The sequence below is a fragment of the Colletotrichum orchidophilum genome (genome assembly GCF_001831195.1).
Source record: "Colletotrichum orchidophilum strain IMI 309357 chromosome Unknown Scaffold_59.1, whole genome shotgun sequence".
NCBI classification, from domain to species: domain Eukaryota; kingdom Fungi; phylum Ascomycota; class Sordariomycetes; order Glomerellales; family Glomerellaceae; genus Colletotrichum; species Colletotrichum orchidophilum.
This window is the reverse complement of record NW_019173015.1, coordinates 153,188-173,118: the sequence shown is the minus strand read 5'-3', so window position 1 is coordinate 173,118 and position 19,931 is coordinate 153,188. Positions and strand designations below refer to the sequence as shown.

The 19,931-nt window shown below is 49.1% G+C and overlaps 6 protein-coding genes across 6 annotated transcripts; 3 read left to right on the top strand and 3 right to left on the bottom strand.

Annotated features, from left to right (window-relative positions):
- Window positions 1-881: 881 nt before the first annotated feature.
- CORC01_07381 (cytidine and deoxycytidylate deaminase zinc-binding region) lies at window positions 882-1,309 on the bottom strand (the record flags this gene model as incomplete). Its single annotated transcript, XM_022619018.1, has 3 exons — window positions 882-1,026; window positions 1,082-1,113; window positions 1,166-1,309. The coding sequence occupies 3 exons, from the start codon at window positions 1,307-1,309 to the stop codon at window positions 882-884; spliced, it is 321 nt and encodes a 106-aa protein (XP_022474481.1).
- Window positions 1,310-2,408: 1,099 nt separating this feature from the next.
- On the bottom strand, window positions 2,409-3,070 carry CORC01_07380 (uncharacterized protein; the record flags this gene model as incomplete). Its single annotated transcript, XM_022619017.1, has 2 exons — window positions 2,409-2,761; window positions 2,992-3,070. Coding segments are annotated over 2 exons (432 nt in total), but the record flags the coding sequence as incomplete, so codon positions are not given.
- Window positions 3,071-4,446: 1,376 nt separating this feature from the next.
- Window positions 4,447-5,636, top strand: CORC01_07379 (uncharacterized protein; the record flags this gene model as incomplete). Its single annotated transcript, XM_022619016.1, has 2 exons — window positions 4,447-4,661; window positions 4,718-5,636. 2 exons carry the CDS (start codon window positions 4,447-4,449, stop codon window positions 5,634-5,636), a joined length of 1,134 nt encoding a protein of 377 aa, XP_022474479.1.
- Window positions 5,637-8,089: 2,453 nt separating this feature from the next.
- Window positions 8,090-9,678, bottom strand: CORC01_07378 (uncharacterized protein; the record flags this gene model as incomplete). Its single annotated transcript, XM_022619015.1, has 2 exons — window positions 8,090-9,000; window positions 9,060-9,678. The coding sequence occupies 2 exons, from the start codon at window positions 9,676-9,678 to the stop codon at window positions 8,090-8,092; spliced, it is 1,530 nt and encodes a 509-aa protein (XP_022474478.1).
- Window positions 9,679-11,833: 2,155 nt separating this feature from the next.
- CORC01_07377 (uncharacterized protein) lies at window positions 11,834-12,781 on the top strand (the record flags this gene model as incomplete). The annotated part of the gene is made up of 1 exon (XM_022619014.1): window positions 11,834-12,781. The coding sequence occupies one exon, from the start codon at window positions 11,834-11,836 to the stop codon at window positions 12,779-12,781; it is 948 nt and encodes a 315-aa protein (XP_022474477.1).
- Window positions 12,782-14,929: 2,148 nt separating this feature from the next.
- On the top strand, window positions 14,930-19,030 carry CORC01_07376 (uncharacterized protein; the record flags this gene model as incomplete). Its single annotated transcript, XM_022619013.1, has 12 exons — window positions 14,930-15,109; window positions 15,171-15,310; window positions 15,361-15,557; window positions 15,699-16,049; window positions 16,116-16,268; window positions 16,327-16,422; window positions 16,488-16,797; window positions 16,864-16,972; window positions 17,056-17,634; window positions 17,691-17,974; window positions 18,040-18,164; window positions 18,228-19,030. 12 exons carry the CDS (start codon window positions 14,930-14,932, stop codon window positions 19,028-19,030), a joined length of 3,327 nt encoding a protein of 1,108 aa, XP_022474476.1.
- Window positions 19,031-19,931: the final 901 nt, after the last annotated feature.

The window sequence follows — 19,931 nt, the reverse complement described above, 5'->3', positions numbered from 1 at the left end:
GATGAGCTGTCTTCTCACCACGGCATTGAACTTGATAAGGCATGTGCTATATCCATGAAATTCTGCGAGAACACTCACAAACCTCCACATGAGTAAAGTACCCATGTCTTCGTTCCCTTATCTTGAGGAACAATTTCGCAGTCCCTCTTCGAAGCACTCTTTATAAGGGAGTTCTTAATGACTTTTGTTCAATGATTGGTGCATTGTCGGTCTTGTCAAACCAGTCGACCATTGGAGTTCGATCAATTGATCGCTAGAATCTTTTTGTGAAAAATCATTACAGTATTTCCAAGTAGACATTGTGAAGAATATCGTGACAGCTAACTACTCGTCGGGCTTAGATCTCAACCTTGTTGATCGTCCAGGTTTCTTTCATTTTCCCATCCAGTCTATTGACTCTCTAATTATAGCGTGTCAAAGTCCCTACGAGAGACGATGACATTGGAACAAGTCGTTCCACCTCGGGTCCTGCCTGGGACCCGGAAACACTTGTTGGGGCAGGGCGCATTTGTATTGTACTGCTACTAAAAGAGATGATCCGTCTCGTTGGTCAAGATTTTCCCGATCATAACAGTTTGATAGCTAGAGAGCTGTCGAGATTCCCGGAAAACGCTGTACTGGACGGTAATACTATGTAGGTTCTTCCCAAAGGTGCTTGAATTAGGTACTGTTACACTGCTTAGTCATCACGCCCTAGCCGACGTTGTAATTGTGTTGTATAGGGGTCCAGGAGACGTATTCTGGCGAGCTCATATCAGTTGTCAACAGAGGCACCAGCGAGTAGGGGTCAATTTGCCTTTGACACCCGCCTAGCGAATTGCACTCGCGCACTGGAAATTGTTTGTTATCGATGATGTCGGCCCTTTGGCGACTTGCAGGACCTACGTAGGTGCCATGCCCTGTTTAGCAAAATCACTGTCCTCAAACTTACTTGTAGGGTCACCATTTCCGAAGTTTGCTCCCTCACAAACAACCTCATCGCTGGTGTGGTTTACGATGATGGTGCCAAACGCGGCAAAGGGGCAAGTATCTTAGCCACACCCATGACTCGAAGTGGAATCATGCTTGGCGCCACATGTACGGTCCGCTTTGCTGGAAAAGTGCCACGTTTGTCTGTATCACGTCTGAAATAAGGCGATGACATCGAACAAACTCCGGCTCTAACCTTCTGCACGCACTCAACTCGCCTCGCTGCGGGTATCGAGTTCACTGCCAGACCAATCATGTCCTGGTCATCATTTGGAATTACAAAATGCGCCGAGCCAAAGCCTTCAGCACCAAACGTCAACAGAACTCGGGAAAAGAGCATCTTGAATACCAAAGATAGTGAAGTCACTCATGGACGAGGGTATCGGAAAGTCCAACGGATGTCGGTGATTCTTAGGCAGTCCATCTCTCTTGATATCGACTGTTGATAGGCATGTTGCACGGGTCACTGTCTTGGAAATGCCTTGAGAGATAAGGGTGTCCGGGGAAAATTGGAGAGCCACAAGGTGTTCATCCCGACATTCCGGAACCATAGGTTACATCGCGCCGGGTATTGAAACTATCGCCATGCGCAACCCCGCAGTGAACCCAACCCCTGCTAATATGAATTTGTACTAGTGCGGCTTCTTATTATAAAAGTCTTGTGGTGATATCCTTGGCGTCGCTTTGTTTGGAGATTGGAAGTTTACTGGCGAAGCTATCTGCCAGACATGCCGGTGACGGCTGTGTTGCGCCAGAGAAAAACTTTGCGAGGTAGATGCCCGCTCACATGCTTCCCCCGGTATTTTAGCAAAGGCAACAGACACTTGGGGAATCTAGTAATATCACGGACCAAGCAAGTCAATATATTAATTCTCAAGGGTCGGATGGACAAGATGTAACAAGGGGGATCATACGCAATCCCTTACGGCATGTAAAACAAATTTTAGAAGTACAAATTAGGATGACTAATTCTTGAAGAACACATCAACGTATTATCATTACGGTTCTAGGTGTAGATAAGAGCTTATTGTCTTCAGCATATTTTACCCAATGTCATTCGCCACTCAAAACATGAGGCCCATGCTGTATTGAAGCGAGAAGGCTGTCAGGTGCGCGGCGAGAAGTGAGAGACGTATAGAAGACCAGCCCAACGTAGGTGTGTATTATGACGAACGATCGAATCTGACTTCTCTAGCCTGAAGTCTGTTGCCCTTTTTCCCTTCTATACCAGCAGGGGCCCTAATAGGCCGCTTAGTCAGGCCAGGCACCTGACAAAGGTCTTCCAAATGAGTATAGAATTATTCCGGCATCCCAACTCTTGCCCAGCCCAGACTTCAGCATATTAGACCCTTGGTTTTCAATATAGATTCCGTCGGCTGGCAACTTGTTGAGCAATTGCCAGTAAAAGGTATTGTCCCGTAGAAGGGTGATCGTAAACCTCAGACACAGCCTCGCAGTGTGAAAAGTGGCAACAAATAATCCAGGATGAGGTCCCAAAGCTCGTTACAGACAGCACGGCGAGCGACGTATTGAATGAAAATATTAAACATCGAATATATCGAACATGTTGCCCTCGCCGAGAGGAATGAAGCGTAAAGCCTCAACCGGCAAAGCATTTTTCGCAGAAACTCCATAACGAATAGCGTACGAATATCGTATCTACGCGCCGCATCAAAAAGGGCCATGCGGGCGTCGAAGACTTCGAAGTGACCGCGGCGACCAGAGAATTTTATTTCCTCGACAAGATCATCGGAGACTGCGCTGTTGAGCTCGGCGCGCGGCTTTATCGCCTCTGCTTGGAAGTTCATGCCAGCTTCGTAGATGAAGGGTTCGGTTCCTGGTAACTGATCTCTCTGCTAGAGTTCATTAAAAGGCGAGGGTCATTGGTTCGTAAGGAATAGAAATAGGTGGCTTGGAAACTTGTCACGGTAAAGTAGTGGCTGTATGCATACCCCACTAGTCGAGTGAAAGTGGCTTCGTCTATGTCGCTGAGGGCGATCGAGGCAGGCTTGGTTTAGATCCGTTTGGAAGCTGGTAGGTGTACAAGCTTTGGGGAGAGGAAAGCAATAGCAGCTCTGTTTACTGAGAACAATTTGGCGTTCTATACAATGGGAAGGCATCGGCATGTTCCATTGATGCAGTGTGAATTTTAAACTTCGTTCATCAACTCAGATACACAGGGCGGCTAGGTAGCATGTGGTGTGAAGATTACAGCGCTCCTTGGAAAATCGCGTACTGTCCGTGACTCTCAAAGTATAATACCTAAATAACTCCTTATCCTCTAAAAAGAAGATGAGTATGTGCTCTATAAGTCTGGACTGATATACTGGGAGTTCTTGATGATTAAAATCGCTGGCGGTTACTTATGATACTTGATAACTCTTGCAGCGGAAATCTAAATGGGGCGATGTGATCTGCACACCGAGTGGGCAGATATCTATCTGAGATCCAGAAAGTCAAGGTGGGGCTCACAGACAGCCTTTCAAGTGCTTGGTGTGAACATGTGGAACTCAATGCTCAACTCATTTCGCTAATTTATCTTCCTGGTTGTTTCTTAAATTTAAGCTGTTTCAAGTTCGGGGTTCTGTGTAGAAACTAGCCAGAGAGTATCGTCTCCATGATTGGACATTTTGGTATTGTGCCTCCGTTGAGTTGTTACCCAAGTATGATTCGACGGACGTTGTCATTTGCTAAACCCACTCTCACTTGAGAAGGACCGACGCGTGTATCTCAATCAACCACCGTGGACTGATTCCCGCTGCTCGATCATGTGCGATGCTGGTTTCTAATACCTCTCTAGCTTCACATCGGCAGTGCCCCCTCAGCTTCCTTTTCGCTTTATTTCACCTTTTCTTTTTCGTTGTTTTGTTCCGTGGCGCTGAGCCCTGCAATCTCCAGGGGTCAAAATCGCTGCTGAAATTCGAGGCGTCACTAGGTCGTCAATGGACGCTGGCCGGTTCGTGCGTTGTGGCAGTGCATGAGGAGTCGAGGACTGTGTGGGCAGTCGTCGGTCTAGTGAAGTTGCCCGATTCACCGGCGTAAAGTGGAGACTTCCGCCGGGGGCGCGGGTTCGGCTGCTGAGGCCGGCACTTGCTGACAAGTCCCAGAGAACTGTGATGCCGTCAGCAGCTACAGTCGTAGCAAAAACTCTACTGCGACTTACACCACATTTGCAATTTGAGGGCAAGGCTTCCTTTTATGTACCATCGACAACTCAAGACATGACGTCTTCCAACACCTGTCTTTTGATCATGTTTTCTCAGGTACAAGGTTTCGTACTTGTTTCGTACTCGGCTTGACCCTCGCTATGGCCCTCTGGATGCGAAACCAGGGTGCATGCAACTACAACTACCGAGCCGTTCCCACCAACGAACGACCTTCTCATCCCAACCCCGCCCGTTTCTTCCAACGCAACATCCGCTGCGACACTCAAACACCTCCACGCAACTCAGCTCATCCGTCGCGCCTGGCTCAACGATGGCCGAAGATCAGAACGCCACGGACGACTCACATCGCGTCCCAGAGCTGCCGCTGCTGTCAAAGGTCAGGTACGGCGCTACGGCCTTTGCGATTCAAAATTTCTTGGTGAAGCCCGCGCTGTTCGTTCGCGATGTCAAAGCACATGTCATCCCGCCTGAGAATCGTCCAGAGATCGTGAAGACGTACGAGTGTAGGCCGTATTTACCCGTCAGGTGCGTTTGCGCCCAAGTAATACCCTCGCCCTGGCGCAGAGATTGACATGTCACAGAGTCTTCTTCCCGAAATGCTTTGACAAAACGTCCAAAGACAAGCTGCCGGTTCTCTTCACAATCCACGGTGGTGGATTCGTGCTTGGCACACCAAATGACAATGACGACTGGAATCAGGCGTATGCTTCGCTGCACCACTCGATCGTCATTGGTCTCAACTACGCCAAAGCCCCAGGCAATCCATTCCCCAAGCCTGTTCATGACTGTGAGGAGCTCTTCCTCGCTGCGCTTAATGACGACTCGCTTCCCTTGGATCGCACCAGAGTATCCTTGGCCGGCTGGTCTGCGGGCGGAAACCTGGCTCTAGCGGCTGCGCAATTGGAGACCGTCAGGAAGCATCTCACTTGCGTCATCCCATTGTACCCGGCGGTTGACCTCTCCACGTCAGGAGATAAGAAGGTCCAGACGCGGCAGTACAAGCCCGAACTGGGAGGCTTCCGTGCAAAGGAGAAAGACTTCCTGCAAGGGATTGCACCAGTCTTTGACTGGGCCTACCAGATCCCGGGCGAAGACAGTCGCGACCCTCTCCTAAGCCCCTGCTTCGCACCCAAGGAGGCTCTGCCTAAGCAAGTCTTCATCATCGGCTGCGAGCTTGACATGCTCGCTCACGAAGGCCAGAGGCTCATCCACAGGCTTGCCGGCCGCCCACCACCACCAGCAAGGGTCGGAAAACCTGAAGTTGTTGGCGACGGCGAGCTCGTGCTCGACGACGAGAGATTTCACTTCGAAGTGTCTGGCGCTGACGGGAGCCGTTACCGGTGGCTTCTGGTTCCTGATACGGTTCACGGTTTCGACCAGCATCTTGACGGTGTTGTTCGCGACCCGGTTTTGCTGGAAGACGCGAAGATCAAGACGCAAAAGACCATGAAGATTATCGGAGAATGGATTCTTCAAGCTCCTCCCGTTGGCGAAGCTTGATCAGTGTTCTAAACAAGGCATGTTGAAGATTCGTTTATTTGGCAGTTCTAGCCTTAAATGGTCGTCGTTGATATGAACGTGGGAGGATATCTGCGAGGTTTATCCCATTTTCCTTCCGAAGTTCTGCTTCCTGTTTGATCCAGACTATGCTGTGTTTTGGACATGCTACCATGTTTATATGAACATCTCAACGTATTTACTCGCCACATCTTCCGATTTTGAGCTTTGATTGCGAATGATGCTGAACAGATCTGAACTGAACATTGATGATATCCTGGCCCCGTCTTCTAGGACAGGAAGTCTAGCAATAAAAACCATACAAGAGCGGCCACGGTATATATTTGAGACATGTAAGACAAAGACTTAGTGTCGGGCTTGAGAATCCACAAACCTTGCGCTAACTACTAGCCACAAGATATAGAGCTCATTTGCTGTCCATTATGTCACCTGTGTAGCCACGCTTGACGCCATCATCCACCCAAGGTCCTTCACAACCATATTACGCCCCCGGAATGACTCACAACGGCCTCTCGTCCCAAGTCGAAGGGACGTAATTCCTAACTTCTGGTTATATTCCAACATAAATATCAAGCACGATAGCTCAGCGGACAAGAGCGATGGGTGCTTAATCCCTAGGTCCCTGGTTCAAACCCAGGTCGTGCGTCCTTTCTCCAGTCATCAATCTCCTATCGATGCACTGGTGATTTTCAAACCAGCTTGACGACAGTCTCGTCCTCGAGAGGCCAAAGCTCACCGTCTATGGCACCTTGCAGATAGCAGTCTCCAATCATGTTGTACTTCTTGAATTCTTCCTCACTATATAACGCGCGGAAAGCTAAAGGAACTTGGGACCCGTACACACCCCAAATTTCGTCCCGGGAAGTTGTGTGAGGCAGACACAGACCGATCCGTCCACATTCTGTTAGGTAAAGTGCTCGATGGGACCAGGAAGAGATCACGGTGGAACGATAACGCGCGTCTCTGAAGCATTTCAGATCGCCGCTGTTGAAGAATGCGTCTAACTCATCCTCCTCTGGGGACTCTTCCGCTCAAAACCGCCGCCAATGTTCAGACCTTGCTACGACATTGAAAGCATATTCGAAGAACATCGCAAAGATGTTACCTTTATGTAATTGTTGGACAACAAACTTGCGCCTCCAAGCTGCAAACTGATCATCTGGAATTTTTTCTGCGCAAATGTCAGCACATAACAATGCAACCAATCTTTCACTGACCACCCTGTTTGTGGCTATATCGGCAGAGCCGCTCTCTCTAAGCATGCACTTCCACTGAGAGAGAGCTTTCTTCAAAGAGGCAGGGTCCTGAAGATCTTCGACTGCCTCGCCAACAACTCGAATCTTGTCAATAGGAAACCCCTCAAGATGGATTTGATTACCCTCGACTTTGAAGTAACCTCCAGACCATCCTGAAGGCTGATGCAGCTTCGAAAACGAGACTCTATCCCGGTGTGCCTGAATCAGATTTTTCCTTTCTCATCCTTGAGCTTTGCAATCATGAAATTCCCTTGAAGTTCTTCATCGCCGCTATTAGTGGAGGGATTTGGAAATGTGTAGCCCCTGGAGTGAGAGGTCGGAGGCTGTAGTCCTCCAAATTATCCGTTCTTGACATTATTCTGCCACAGGCCTACATGTAATAGTTTTAACCTTGACCAAAGTCCTTTGACGATGTGGTGGCTATAAGTAAGAACGAATTGAAGTCGTAATGATGCCATGCAGAGGAGGGTCTTGAGCGTGCACTAGCCACGTCTTATGAGAGAATTCTTGGACCTAGTCTCGTCAAGTGTTGGCCATCGACCTTTGTGACTAGTTTGTATTAGGTTGGAGGGAAGATTGAAGTCAAAGGGACTGAAAAGGGCAGATCGAGGGCATAACGTACCTATCATCGAACATGTGGATCTTTCTGCTTAAATCGATGAGGCAAACCAAATGTCTTATTTGTGCATCTGTTTGTTTGATTAACGCCATTTATACCCAAATTAAGCGTACCATGACGCCAACCTTGGCTGTCGGAAAGGGAGAGCCAAGTCTCCTTTGTACTATGGAAACTAAGTAGGTCTCAAAATCATGGCTCCTTGCATTCATTCCGGCGTACATGGCCCGCTTCTGCTGCACTGTTCCTCAGTGCTGCTAACCAATCAACTCCCAACGCTACGGACAATACGCAATACCGCGCGATACCGTCTCTCTCCAGTGTCTGTGGGGATTTTCAGCGCATTAGAGAACATCGAGGTTCTGAGACTAGCAAATCAAATATCTCATAGGTGGCCGCTCCGGGCCACGGGCATCAAACCTGTATCCCTGGGTTTCTGCTTCAGAGCCGAAGGCGAGGCCTGCCAACGGAGCAACTACTACGCAAATGTGAAGACGCAATGTGATAACTGCCAATGCGGCAAAACAGCTTTTGATTGTTTGTTAAACTTCTTCTTGGCCCAGCTAACTCTGGACCACTGTACCCGCTGGCGGCATCTTCAAATTGATCAAATAGTCATCTACAATGCGTGAGGCGTCACCTTTCAGCAAATAACTTGTATGGCCAGACCCTTCTCTAAGAAGCAAAGTCGCGTTCTGGAACTCCTCCATCATTCCGGCCGCATACACCAAACTCGTTGCGGGATCAAATCTGGAATGTACGAGCAAGATAGGCGGGGTACCCTTGATATCCAAGGCCGTCCGGGGATTCGTGATCTTCGCGGGGTACCCGGTACAGTCGATGACTCTATGCCAAAATTGCTCCATGCCTGGAGTCACCGTGAGGGTTCGGGTCATATCGGCCACGCGCTGCACCTCGATGTGGTCTTTGGCAGCGAAGAAATGCCCGTCCTGGCACTGCACGGTCTTAATGGACAGAGATTGAGAATCAGTGAAAATGTCGCCAGACAGAAGACCGGGGGTAAAGAAGGAGCCATTCCCAGCGGCCCCGAGTTTGACCATCTCGGCAAACGTTTTACTGTCTTGGGGGAACTCCAGCGTCGATCGTGCCGCGCCGATTACGTTGTTAGGTGTAGCAGTAGTCAGGCAGCCGGTCTTGACCGTCCCGTCACACTCCGCGGCCTTGAGGTTACCCGTGCCGGCGACTTCGAGGATCTTGTTCCACGTCTGCCTGATGTCCTGTCCTCCATCTCCACAATTCGTGGCGTTGGCTTCGCAGAACCGGAAGAATGCTTGAATGGTGGCGTCCAAGGACGTGGCCTGTGTCATGATATTGGATGCGGAAGATCCAGTGTGTTGCAATATCCCATCAAGTGCCATGGCACGAATTGCGTTCGGGAACAGTGCAGCATATTGAGCCCCCAGTTGGGTCCCGTATGATAGTCCAAAATAGCTCATGGGCTCTCTCCCAATGGCTGTCTAATGTTAGTTCCTCTGTAGCCGTGATGAAGGGTTCTTTGACGAACATGCTTACCCACGCGGACCGCCTCCATGTCCTTGGCGACAGACTTTGTGTCCATATTGTCAAATACTGGCCCAGTCATTGCTCGACAAGACTCTCCTACAGCTTTATTGTAGTTGAAAAGCTTCTGAAATCCCTCCGGCGTCGTTGCGTCAAATTCGCTGGGCTGGTTGGCCAAAATTGTGTCGCACTTCTGCGGTGTACTCAGGCCAACGCCCCTGGGATCCATCCCAATGATGTCGAATGACCGGCGCACCGCGTCGCTGATGTAAATCCTTTTCGAAGCCATGCTAACCACCATGCTTGAAGCTGCTCCTCCTGGCCCGCCCGGGTTCACAAAGAGGTTGCCAATGCGCTGACCTTGTGCGGGAAGCTTGACGATGCCCAGCTGAACTTGAGGGCCCCCAAGATCATCGTAGTTCAAGGGAACCGAGAAATTCGTACACTGAAGAGCTTTTGAGGTGTTGTTGCCCTTAAACGGCCGAATATTTCCAGGACAAGCTGCCCAAACTATCGGTCCCTGGATTTCTCTATGAGCTGGTCCGATAGGTTGGGGAATCTTCACGGCCGCCACAGCGATGACGAATATCACGAAGGCCCGGAGCAGGCGGCGAAGTTGTAATTCCTTCATGATCAGCTGATCAAGGATGATTGATAATATCAGAGGTGCCTGGACAAGTCGCCGCGTCTTCAGATGTCGATGTGATAGTGATGATCAAGACGAAGAGGGGAACGGACGAGACATTTTCAAGGCTTGAGTTCACTTCACGAATCAGTTTGGGTTCGTCAGAAAACATATTTTCCATGTGCCCCTGGCAGGCATCTTTGAATCAAGAAGCCCGCCTTGCGATAACACCAAGTTTTCGCTTTTTGTCACTGGGGTCGTAGTGTCTCGCGCGTGTGTCATCTCTCCTCCCTACCTACTGCCCCTTAGACAATTTTGGCAAGTGGGTTGAAACTGCAAGGAATTGGGGCTGGTTAGAGTTTATTTAAGACTCCCCAAAGCTCTTCAACGGCCAATTATCCCGCCGGCTCTATGGAAATCGGAAGACGCTAGCAGCGGCGTCAGGAACTGTAATCGTGTCGGCCAATCTGGCGACGTCTACCATAGCGGTTATCCGCGAACCCCTCAGAATAAAGTTACCCGGTAGATCGGTGGCCGGAGCCAAATACTGTAATCCACATGGTCCGCGTAAGCGCGTAAGCGTGCGCGCATGATTGATTCAGCGCACCTAACTTTCACGAAAGTCGAGCTTCGGGTCTGCGTGGCTCCAATGGTAGTGCACTATGCACATGCGTTCGTTTGCATCGCTTTCTCTAATGTTTGCTCCAGTCGGTTGATTGTAGACCAGTGCTTTTCACTGGTATGGAAACTTATACATCGGCTTTTACTCCTGTTTCCTGGAAACATGAAAGTACCCGACGCAAGCGAGATTCGTGGTTCTGCCAATCTTTGACATTGGTGTTTGCCAGACCCAGCGGTCGAATTCGGCAATGCATAATCATCAGACAACCGCCCGAAGCATAAACCTACACAGCCACGGCATCTCAAGATTTACGAACATTGTAGTGGAAAACCATAGGCGCGACTTAACACTGTTAAGTTTGAACGGATGGCAAGAGCGTGCTGATTGTTGGCCCGCTTAGGGTTGCCCATGTTCTAAGGAGGGTGAAAACGATGCATTGCGTTGTCAAACCACGACTACGTCAGTCACTACCTCTTGATTATAAAATAACGCATCTAAGCTTCCGCTGTGGCCGTGATGAACCATTTTCTGTAGAGAATGCGTTCCACGACCATTCTCCTCTTGACATGGCTATCCAGATAAATTTTGTCACTGATTTCTCAATAAATTGATGTCTCAATGATTTATATAGCGTCAATTGCTGCACGCAATCAATGGCGCCGTTTTTGCGACAATTGAAGTCAAATATTACGACATCAAGTCCCGGGTCATTAATATAGCATCAATCGCCACCTACAATCAACATCGTAGATTTAAGATGACGAAGTACCCAAGAACGAGAAAGATCATACCTCCTGTGCCTTGTGTAAAAGCTCCACTTTATCATCAATAGTTTTCTACTTTTTGCAAATTTTGGTCAATTTCTGAAAGGTGTCGATGGTCGAGGACTGGCGTGACGGGTTGCGTAAACAACTCCCCAGCAATGAGTCCATTGCATTGGGTTAGCATCCGATAGTCTTCTTGGCAAGTGCGAGAGGGCTCCTCTTCTAGATCATCAAGCCCAAGAACACAAAATCGAAGTCTCAATTATCATGATGTATGCGCACGAGGATTTGGGGAAAGCTATTGTCATTGTTGGTGCTGTGGTAATATGACTGGTGACTACATCTTGTTGTGCCTACTTAGGCAAAGGGACAGGGAGCCTACAAATTTATGAATAACTAGCTCTTGAACCAGGGGCCCAATGGAGTATAGCATTAGCATAATAATGTCAGATCGAGGGGCGAAATATAGAAAGGGGGCCGCAATGTGGGATGCCAAACTACTGCTGGCGGAGATCTGATTGCTTACCAATTGATTGCGGACTACCACGTCTTTCTTACAGCGGTGCAAGTTGTACATGGCGCGAATGTCCGCAAAATCCGCAGATCTCCGCGAGAATCCTTCGGAGTGCGGACCTTATAAAGTCTTGTGGATTGAAGAATGAGTGACCTTGAAGATCGCAAATATTGTCTTGAGTGGTGAAGTAGAACAGTTTGCTATCGGATTTCATTCCAACAATCAACTTGAAGTATCAGCTCCAAATAACGGGAATTCATCATGACTCCTACGATTCTCATTGCCGGCGCAACGGGCAACACTGGTCGAAGTGTCGTCGAGACCCTTTCCAGTTTCCTGGGCAAAAGGGATACTTCTGCTGGCTTCCGTGTCGTTGCCCTTACGCGCTCCGCCGGCTCATCAGCCGCCCAGCACCTCGGGAGTCTCCCCGGCATTACAGTAATCGAGAAGAATTGGGTCGAGGTCAACGCCGCGTGGCTACGCGAACAGAACGTTGTCAAGGCTTTCATTGCATCACACGCCAATACGAACCAATTTGCCGAGGAGTCGACCTTTCACCAGGCGGCGCTCAAGGCTGGCGTGAAGTACGTCGTTCGCATCTCCACGACGGCTGCCAACGTCCGTCCGGACTCGGATGCCTTCTATCCGCGCTCCCATTGGGCCATCGAGACTATGCTGGGTTCGCCTGAATTCAAAGGACTTCAGTGGACATCCCTGCAACCAAATATTTTTTTCTCGCTTCATCTGCATGGTGCGGTTGACTTTGTCAAAGACTACCGCCGAACGAAAACGCAGGGAATCCTCAAACTCATACCCGATGCGGACGCACCAGTGGGCGCCATACATGGTGACGACGTTGGTACCTTTGCTGCGCATCTGTTGTGGGAGCAGGATCCTTCCAGGCACAACGGCGCAAAGTACATCTTAAACGGTCCCACAGATATAACTGGGCGGCAGATCGTCAAGTGGGTGGAGGAGGCCATCGGCGAGCCTGTAAAGGACGTTGTATTCAGGGATGTGTCTCTTGTGGACGCCAAGGTCTCGGCAAGCAAAGAGTCGAAGAATGTCATCCTATCGTTGAAGGCTGCTCCGGTTAGTTTGTGGGAGGGCAAGTGTACGACATCGACGACAAGCAAAGAAGTTCTTGAGATAGCCGCTCCAAGCCGTTCGGCTGCTGACTGGTGGAAGGCTCTTTTATCTTCGGTGTAGGCTAGGGAGGCATGGTTTGCGCCCTGTGAATCGCTGCAGTCTCATATTGCAGTTCTTGTATCAGTCGATAAGACAAGTAAAGTAGTGTACGGCTTACCTTGGAGCCATGTGCCCTTCTTTTATCTAAACTATTACCTATAACACAGTTTTATTTATTTTAATATCTTGCTCCGATGAAAATCACCGAATGGACTGGAAGGACTGGAAGGACTGGGAAGAATTCCGATGCCGAAGACTTATTTGAATCTATGGAATATCACCTTGGAGAGATGTTATGAATTTTGCGCCAACATGCTGAGCGCTGTTGGTGATGCCATCCCAGACAGTGAAAAATGTCTTCTACCTCGGTAATTTTGACGCTGACTTCAATGTTGAGCTGAACTGAAGCGCTGGTCGGGGTCGGCACAACTATGAGCCTTACATGGTCTATATTTGCCACTCTAATAGACGCCCCACTACATTCCTTCTGTGTGTGTGAAGAAGCGGAGGGTTTGATACATCCGAGTCTTGAATCAGAATGAAATATCAGCCAATCCATTCATGAGAACGACCGCCGAAGAAAAGTAGACCGTCCAAGTCCAAAATCGGGCACCCCACCCGCCCCTCCTTTCCCTCACTGCATGCACCTATGTCTGAAGTATTTTCGACATGATTTGAGCTTTCTGCAATAAGGCCTTGCCAATTTCTAGATTATATTTACCCGGAGAGCCTGTTTAACTGTCAGACCAGTGGATACATGTAAAGACCCTGTCAATAGTAGTATAGTTCGTATGACTTCCCGACTCTTCTCTAGAGCTTGAGCTCAAAATATAGCACAGGTTTCAAACCTGGAAGCGTTCTGAACTCGGTTTCTCTGCGTTCTTACTTCTATCAGACCTTGTGAACAGGCATATATTGAAAGCCCTAATCTCTTGCCTGAGATTTCTAGAGGACTTAGCCCCGCAAGATGAGCAAGATCCACGTCATGGCTTGTACAACAACATGCGTGACTAGTCGTGGCCCTGTTGGATCACAAACCCCTCACTTACGCAGCTCAGTCGGTTTCCGCGGGAACACTACGTAGGTCTGTCACACTGTCTCAATATAGTACGACTGGATTTCAGAGGCTCAACCTTGGTGCCAGATAACGAGTGGACTGCCAAGACCCGACCCCCTCCTCTCCTGCAGATCACTCGATTTAGTCTAACGTACGCGGGTGTAGCCGAACAGACTGTGTGCGTTCTGCGATCTGATGGGAGCGATCTACCCGGGCCGAGAGTGACAGTTCCGGATCGCCGTGGGGTCGCATTGGATGTGCGACGTCTTAGAAAATCCGCGAGCTTCTCAGTAGAGTCAGCATGATTGTCGGCCTGCTTCACTCTTAAAGGAGTGCTTTACACTGCTCGACATTGGCTTTCGGTCAACTGTTTCCAGACTAAAGAGGCAAACTGGCAAGATTTTCCTATTCACCCCATTGATAGACGTACGGCAGGAATGTTGTGGCTTTCTGTCGCGTAATAATTCACTCATACGACGTGTTGCAGCCTTTGCTTGCCTCTTTGATGATAGGCGGTGGCTACGTGAGACACGCATGATCCCGCTGCAAGCTCGAACGAACCTGCCCGGAGCTAGCCTTTTACGGGAGTATGGTGTGCATGAATTTCAATGGTGCTCCAGTGTGGTCGCAGCCAACTTTTGGTGTTTAGTATCGTCAGAAGTGCATATCGATGTGCACAGAAAGTCAGTCTCGACCTCCCTAAGATGGTGCATAATACCGGTGAGTACTTGGAGAGCATTCTCGTGAGGGGAATATTGGAACCGGCATCATATCAAATGCCAAACCTGACCGGCCAAGAAATCCAATACGAGTTTTGCATGATTGTGATTGACTGCACAAAGGTGGCAGAAGGCGAACATGTACGTTGATCGACAGCATGCATCCCGTCGTTCCGTCACCGCCTAATAGCGGAATGTGGTACTATCTACCTATTGGCTTAAGGTCTAAATGTGGAACACTCCAGAGAAATGTCGATAAAGTTCATAGACTAGTCAGTGGAAAGAGCCTGGTTCAGAGTATTTATAGGGCTATTTCTCTCGCCGTGATGTAACGATGTTCACACGCAGCTCACTGCTGGAAAGTATCAACCTCCCCTTTACTTTTCATTCATCATGGCGTCCAAGAACACGGCGTACAACACCAAGGCTACCCACGAAGATGAGTCTCATCAGATCATCTCGTCATACTTCATAGGCCCCCAAGCTGAGAACCTTTCGTACTTCAAGGAAAACATCAGCATCATCTTGGAAGAGCTTGAGGGCGCGCGAAAGAGTTACTATCCTGAAGATGGCGTACGTCCCCAAGAGAAATTTAGACGCATTGCAATGTGGTAACTCTGCTCATACAAAGCAGAATTTTATCGATGAAAAGACACAGCAGACACCTGCCTTCCTTTCTTCCATGGAAAAGCTCCAGAATGCGGTTCGGAAGGCTTCCAACCTCTTGGGCAAGTCAAGCATACCGTTCTGGTCCCCCCGTTATGAAGCTCACATGTCAGTACCTCGCTGACACCGACATCCTAACCTTGAGCTGACCAACATAGGTGCACTGATTTGAGCATGCCTTCCATGCTGGGGTACTTCATGACGATGCTTTACAATCCAAACAATGTCGCGTTTGAGGCCAGTCCGCTATCAACACTGGCAGAGATTGAAGTGGGAGAGCAGCTGTGCGATCTCTTTGGCTATAACATAGACGAGGACAAAACTGGAGCTCCTACGTCTTGGGGCCACGTGACTTGTGACGGCACCGTTGCCAATCTGGAATCCATGTGGTAGGATCCACGAGTTCCTTGAAGCTAGTCGTACACTGACAAGTCATATCCAGGGTCGGTATGTATTAACTTTCGCCTTGTCGTGTCGAGTACTCATAAATTCCCAGCACGTAACCTGAAGTTTTATCCCCTCTCGCTTCGTAAGGCTTTCGGGAGTGGTGAGGCGCTCAATTTCTTGTCGGAAGCATTCAAAGTCGAGACTTGCATGGGTGAAATCAAGCTTTTCACTGATTTATCGACTTGGGATCTACTGAACTTGAAGCCATCTGATATTCTTGACCTCCCTGATCGACTGTATCAGGAGCATGGAATCTCAAACGCGTTTCTTTCCGACGTCATGAAAAAGTTCACCATTCAATCCACTGGCAAGGATGAACTTGAGAGAGTATTCGGGCTGGAACTGCCAGGCCAGTACATGCTGTCAAACACCAGGCATTACTCTTGGCCAAAGGGTGCTGGTAAATACACGTGCCTTCCCCTGCAGTTACTTCTGGATAGATATTAACAATTTTTGAAATCTTTAGCGATCAGTGGCTTGGGCTCTGATAATGTTGTTGGCATTCCAGTGGATGCGGCAGCGCGTCTAGATTTGGGTGCGTTGGAGAAAGCATTGCAACAGAGTCTTGACAACAAGCAACCCGTTTATGGGGTCGTTGCTATCGTGGGTTCCACTGAAGGTACGTCTGGGTCCAAAGAATAGATTTAGTTGACAAAACGCTGACTTGATCCCTCAAGAGGGCGCCGTGGACTCTCTGAGTGGCGTTCTCGCCCTGCGCAAACAGTTCCAAGCCAAAGGCTTGTCTTTCGTGGTTCACGCCGATGCGGCCTGGGGTGGGTATACTGAGCTTTCCCAAAGGTGACATTAGAGAACGTATACGCGCTAACTTCATATCCAGGTGGGTATTTTTGCTCCATGCTGCCAAAGGACTATCGCCCTGGAGATGTCATGAATCTTCCCACTGACATGGGTGCGGCTGATGGGTTCGTGCCTGATGCGACACTTCGCGCCAAGACTCAGGAGGATCTATTTGCCATGCGGTTCGCCGACTCCATTACTGTTGATCCCCACAAAGCAGGATACATCCCCTACCCAGCTGGCGGTCTTTGTTACCGTGATGGCCGTATGCGATTCTTGGTCACCTGGACAAGCCCTTATCTGTCGCGAGGCTCAGTCACTAGCATCGGCATCTACGGTGTCGAAGGAAGGTTTGTTTTTTTTCAATTAGATCCGTCGGTATTCAAATCAAAGCTAATTACGTATCCCTATTTTAGTAAGCCCGGCGCCTCAGCAGTCTCTACGTGGTTGTCCAACAGGACAATTGGTCTCGACTCAAAGGGCTATGGTGCCTTGCTTGGAGAGGTCACTTGGACTTGCAGCAGGGTAAGTCTGGCTCATTGATCTCACTCATTTTTGAATTTTGCCGCGCCGTATTTCGGTACCTTATGCTGACAAACTTGATGAAGCTCTCCGCAGAATGGGCAGCTTTGACAGATTCCACCAGTCCTTTCGTCTGCGTGCCATTTAACATGCTTCCATCTGAACTCGAGCCAAATCCGACTGAGGAGAAGATCGAGGCCGAAAAGGCACGCATTCGATGCGAAATTGTCAAGAAGACGAACGCCTCCATCATTGCCGAAGATGAAGAGAGACCAGATGACGAGAAGGTCATGAAGCTCCTCAGGAGTTTGGGTTCAGACCTGAACATCAACGCTTTCGCGTTGAACTTCCGCTACGAGGATGGGCGTTTGAATGATGACATAGAAGAGGCCAACTACCTTATGCAGAGAGTCATTGAGGCTCTTTCTGTAGACAGCCCAGACGACGATCCTACCAAGATTCCCCTCTTCCTCACCTCCACCGAATTTTCTGATGAGTTGTACGGAGAATGTAAGGCAAACTTCGTCAAGCGACTCGGTCTGGAGCAGAGTTCACAAGACTTGATGGTGCTGCGAAACGTCGTTATGTCTCCATTCCCCACTGACGGCAACTTCACGAATCAGCTCGCCGACATTTTCTATGATGCCGTTGCGAAAGAAACTGAGGTTTGCTCTTTCTGGCCACTAACCACCTACTATCTTATTTACTCACTCTTTTACAGACCGTCCGCAAGCGCAACACGCCGGCGCCGGATTTTCACAGCTTCCTCATTCAAGGGACGGAGGAGATTTACCTCATCCATCTGCCCATGTTCCATGTGGCGAACCACCGACAGCAGCTAATTGTCAAGGCGAGCTTTGACGAGAAGTCGAAGGCCAAGTACATTGCCCTAAAGAGATCGAACCCGTCGGAGCCGATGCTGCTTGTAACTCAGCGCAAGGTCATGGCCAAAGATGTCATCGAGCAGAAGGGGCATTTCGATGGTCAGATCATGACGAAGGAGTCGTAAGTTCAACATGAGAATTCTCAAGACATTACGGGCCAGAAATGAACTCTACTGACAGTTATAGCGGCATTATCCTCCAAGACGTCTGTGTTCAATTGGGTAAGACTGTCGTTAGCCGCCCTTTGAACTCCAAGTATCGTCTCGACAAATATCCGGATACCTTCATGCCATTCTACCTCTATGGGACTCGTAAGTGTAATCATACTGCTGATTTCGCTCGTTATCCTTACAGTCGGCTTACCAGATGAACAGCAAACGAAGCCAACATTGACCACGTCATTACCCGCGCGCCGAATACGCAGCTTTCCGCGGGCCGCTGTAAGCTCAAGTTCTATAAGAAGGTGGACGATTCAATCTGGAAGAAACCCTTGGTTCTACTTATTGAGGACGTCCGCGAGGCGCCCATGCAGCCATTCCCGTCAAACAATGAGATCGGCAGCAAGAATGCGGCCATCGTGCCCCACGAAGACTTCTGTCGTGAGGATGGCGCCAGAGAGAGTTGGAAGAGTGCTGAGCCTCAAAATAACAAGAGCACGTCTTTGAAAGATGGTTTCAAGATTGATGTCCCCGGCATGTCGTTCTCGGTGTCAACCAAGGACAACGGGTTCCGTCCCAAAGGGTACGATTCCCGAAGCTACGGTTTCCAAGGCTACAGTTCTCAAGGTCACGGTTCCACGAAAGATGTCGACTGCCACGATTGCGGCAACGGGAACGGTGGTTTCCGGATTCACGAAGAGGATGAGTCTCACAAACCTCACACATCTGCAACGGTCGTCAACAGCGGGACAAGAAGTAGCTCCTCAAGAGGGTCAAGCTTTTTCTTCCGGCCAGGTGCAACTTTCAAAGTTGGAGTCTGGGAAGACGGTGACCGTTCAAACGCCAGCTCCAATTATGCAAGCTTTGAGCTGGGCGAGCTCGTTGGTCGAGGCGAGCTTACACTCGGGGAGAGCGTGTACGTCGACAGCGAAGCCATAAACCTTGATCCGTTCAAGAAGGTCGAGAAGGTGGCTGAGTGGCGCCGCGAGTTTGACAAGATTGGTAAGGAGTTGGATTAGGCTTCTGATGAATTTATCGAAGCATGCGGGGCTTGTGGATAGGAGAGAGTACAAGATTTTCTGCTGTGAATTTAAGCGTACTTGAGTCGGATATGAGCCATGAGCCTCCGGTTTATCCTGTCATATTGCGATTTGCAGCAAACAGCATTGATGGGAGATTATAACAATGAAACCGCGCGCGAAACCGTTAAGCAACATGAGTCTCCACTTAAAAGCAGAATATGGGTCAAACTTTTATTTCTATCCACAGCAAACATAGATAGCCAACGTCTATCCGGCTGATGGGTTGCTGGTGGTTGAGATCTGGCCTGCGACCCCAACTATCCACTTCCACCTCCATGCAGAATTCATACACAAAGTACCACTTGACCCTTCGCCATGCCATTGAACGTACGATTAAATTCAAATGTTACACAATACCAAAAGTAGCGCTTTGGAGATAATATTTTTCGGCTTGGAATGTTTCCTCTAGTCTTGACTTTCCTGCGCATTCTCGACCTTTTCGTACCTCTCCCTCTCATCAATTGACCGGAGAATATCAAACAATGGGGCACCCAGAACAACAAAACCACAACTTGTCCGAAAGACCAGCCTTTCCGATCTACGACAACCAGAAGTGCCTTAACCTTAATCAAAAGATATTGAAGTCCAAGGCATAGACTGAATGCAGTTGTTTCCAACAAGAGCATCGAGAAGATGAAAAACGGTTTGCTGAAGAAAGTATGGCAGACGAAAGATTGCTTGCTCTGCCGTACACCTTTTGATTTCGCAGATGGCAACAAGCTGACAGGGTTCCTTGTCGGTTCTGTAGATGCCATGAACTGTCTGATGATGAAGATGAGCAACACCAATGAGGTCCATATCCATAGCCATGGAACAGACTTGGTGTTTGCAAATGAGA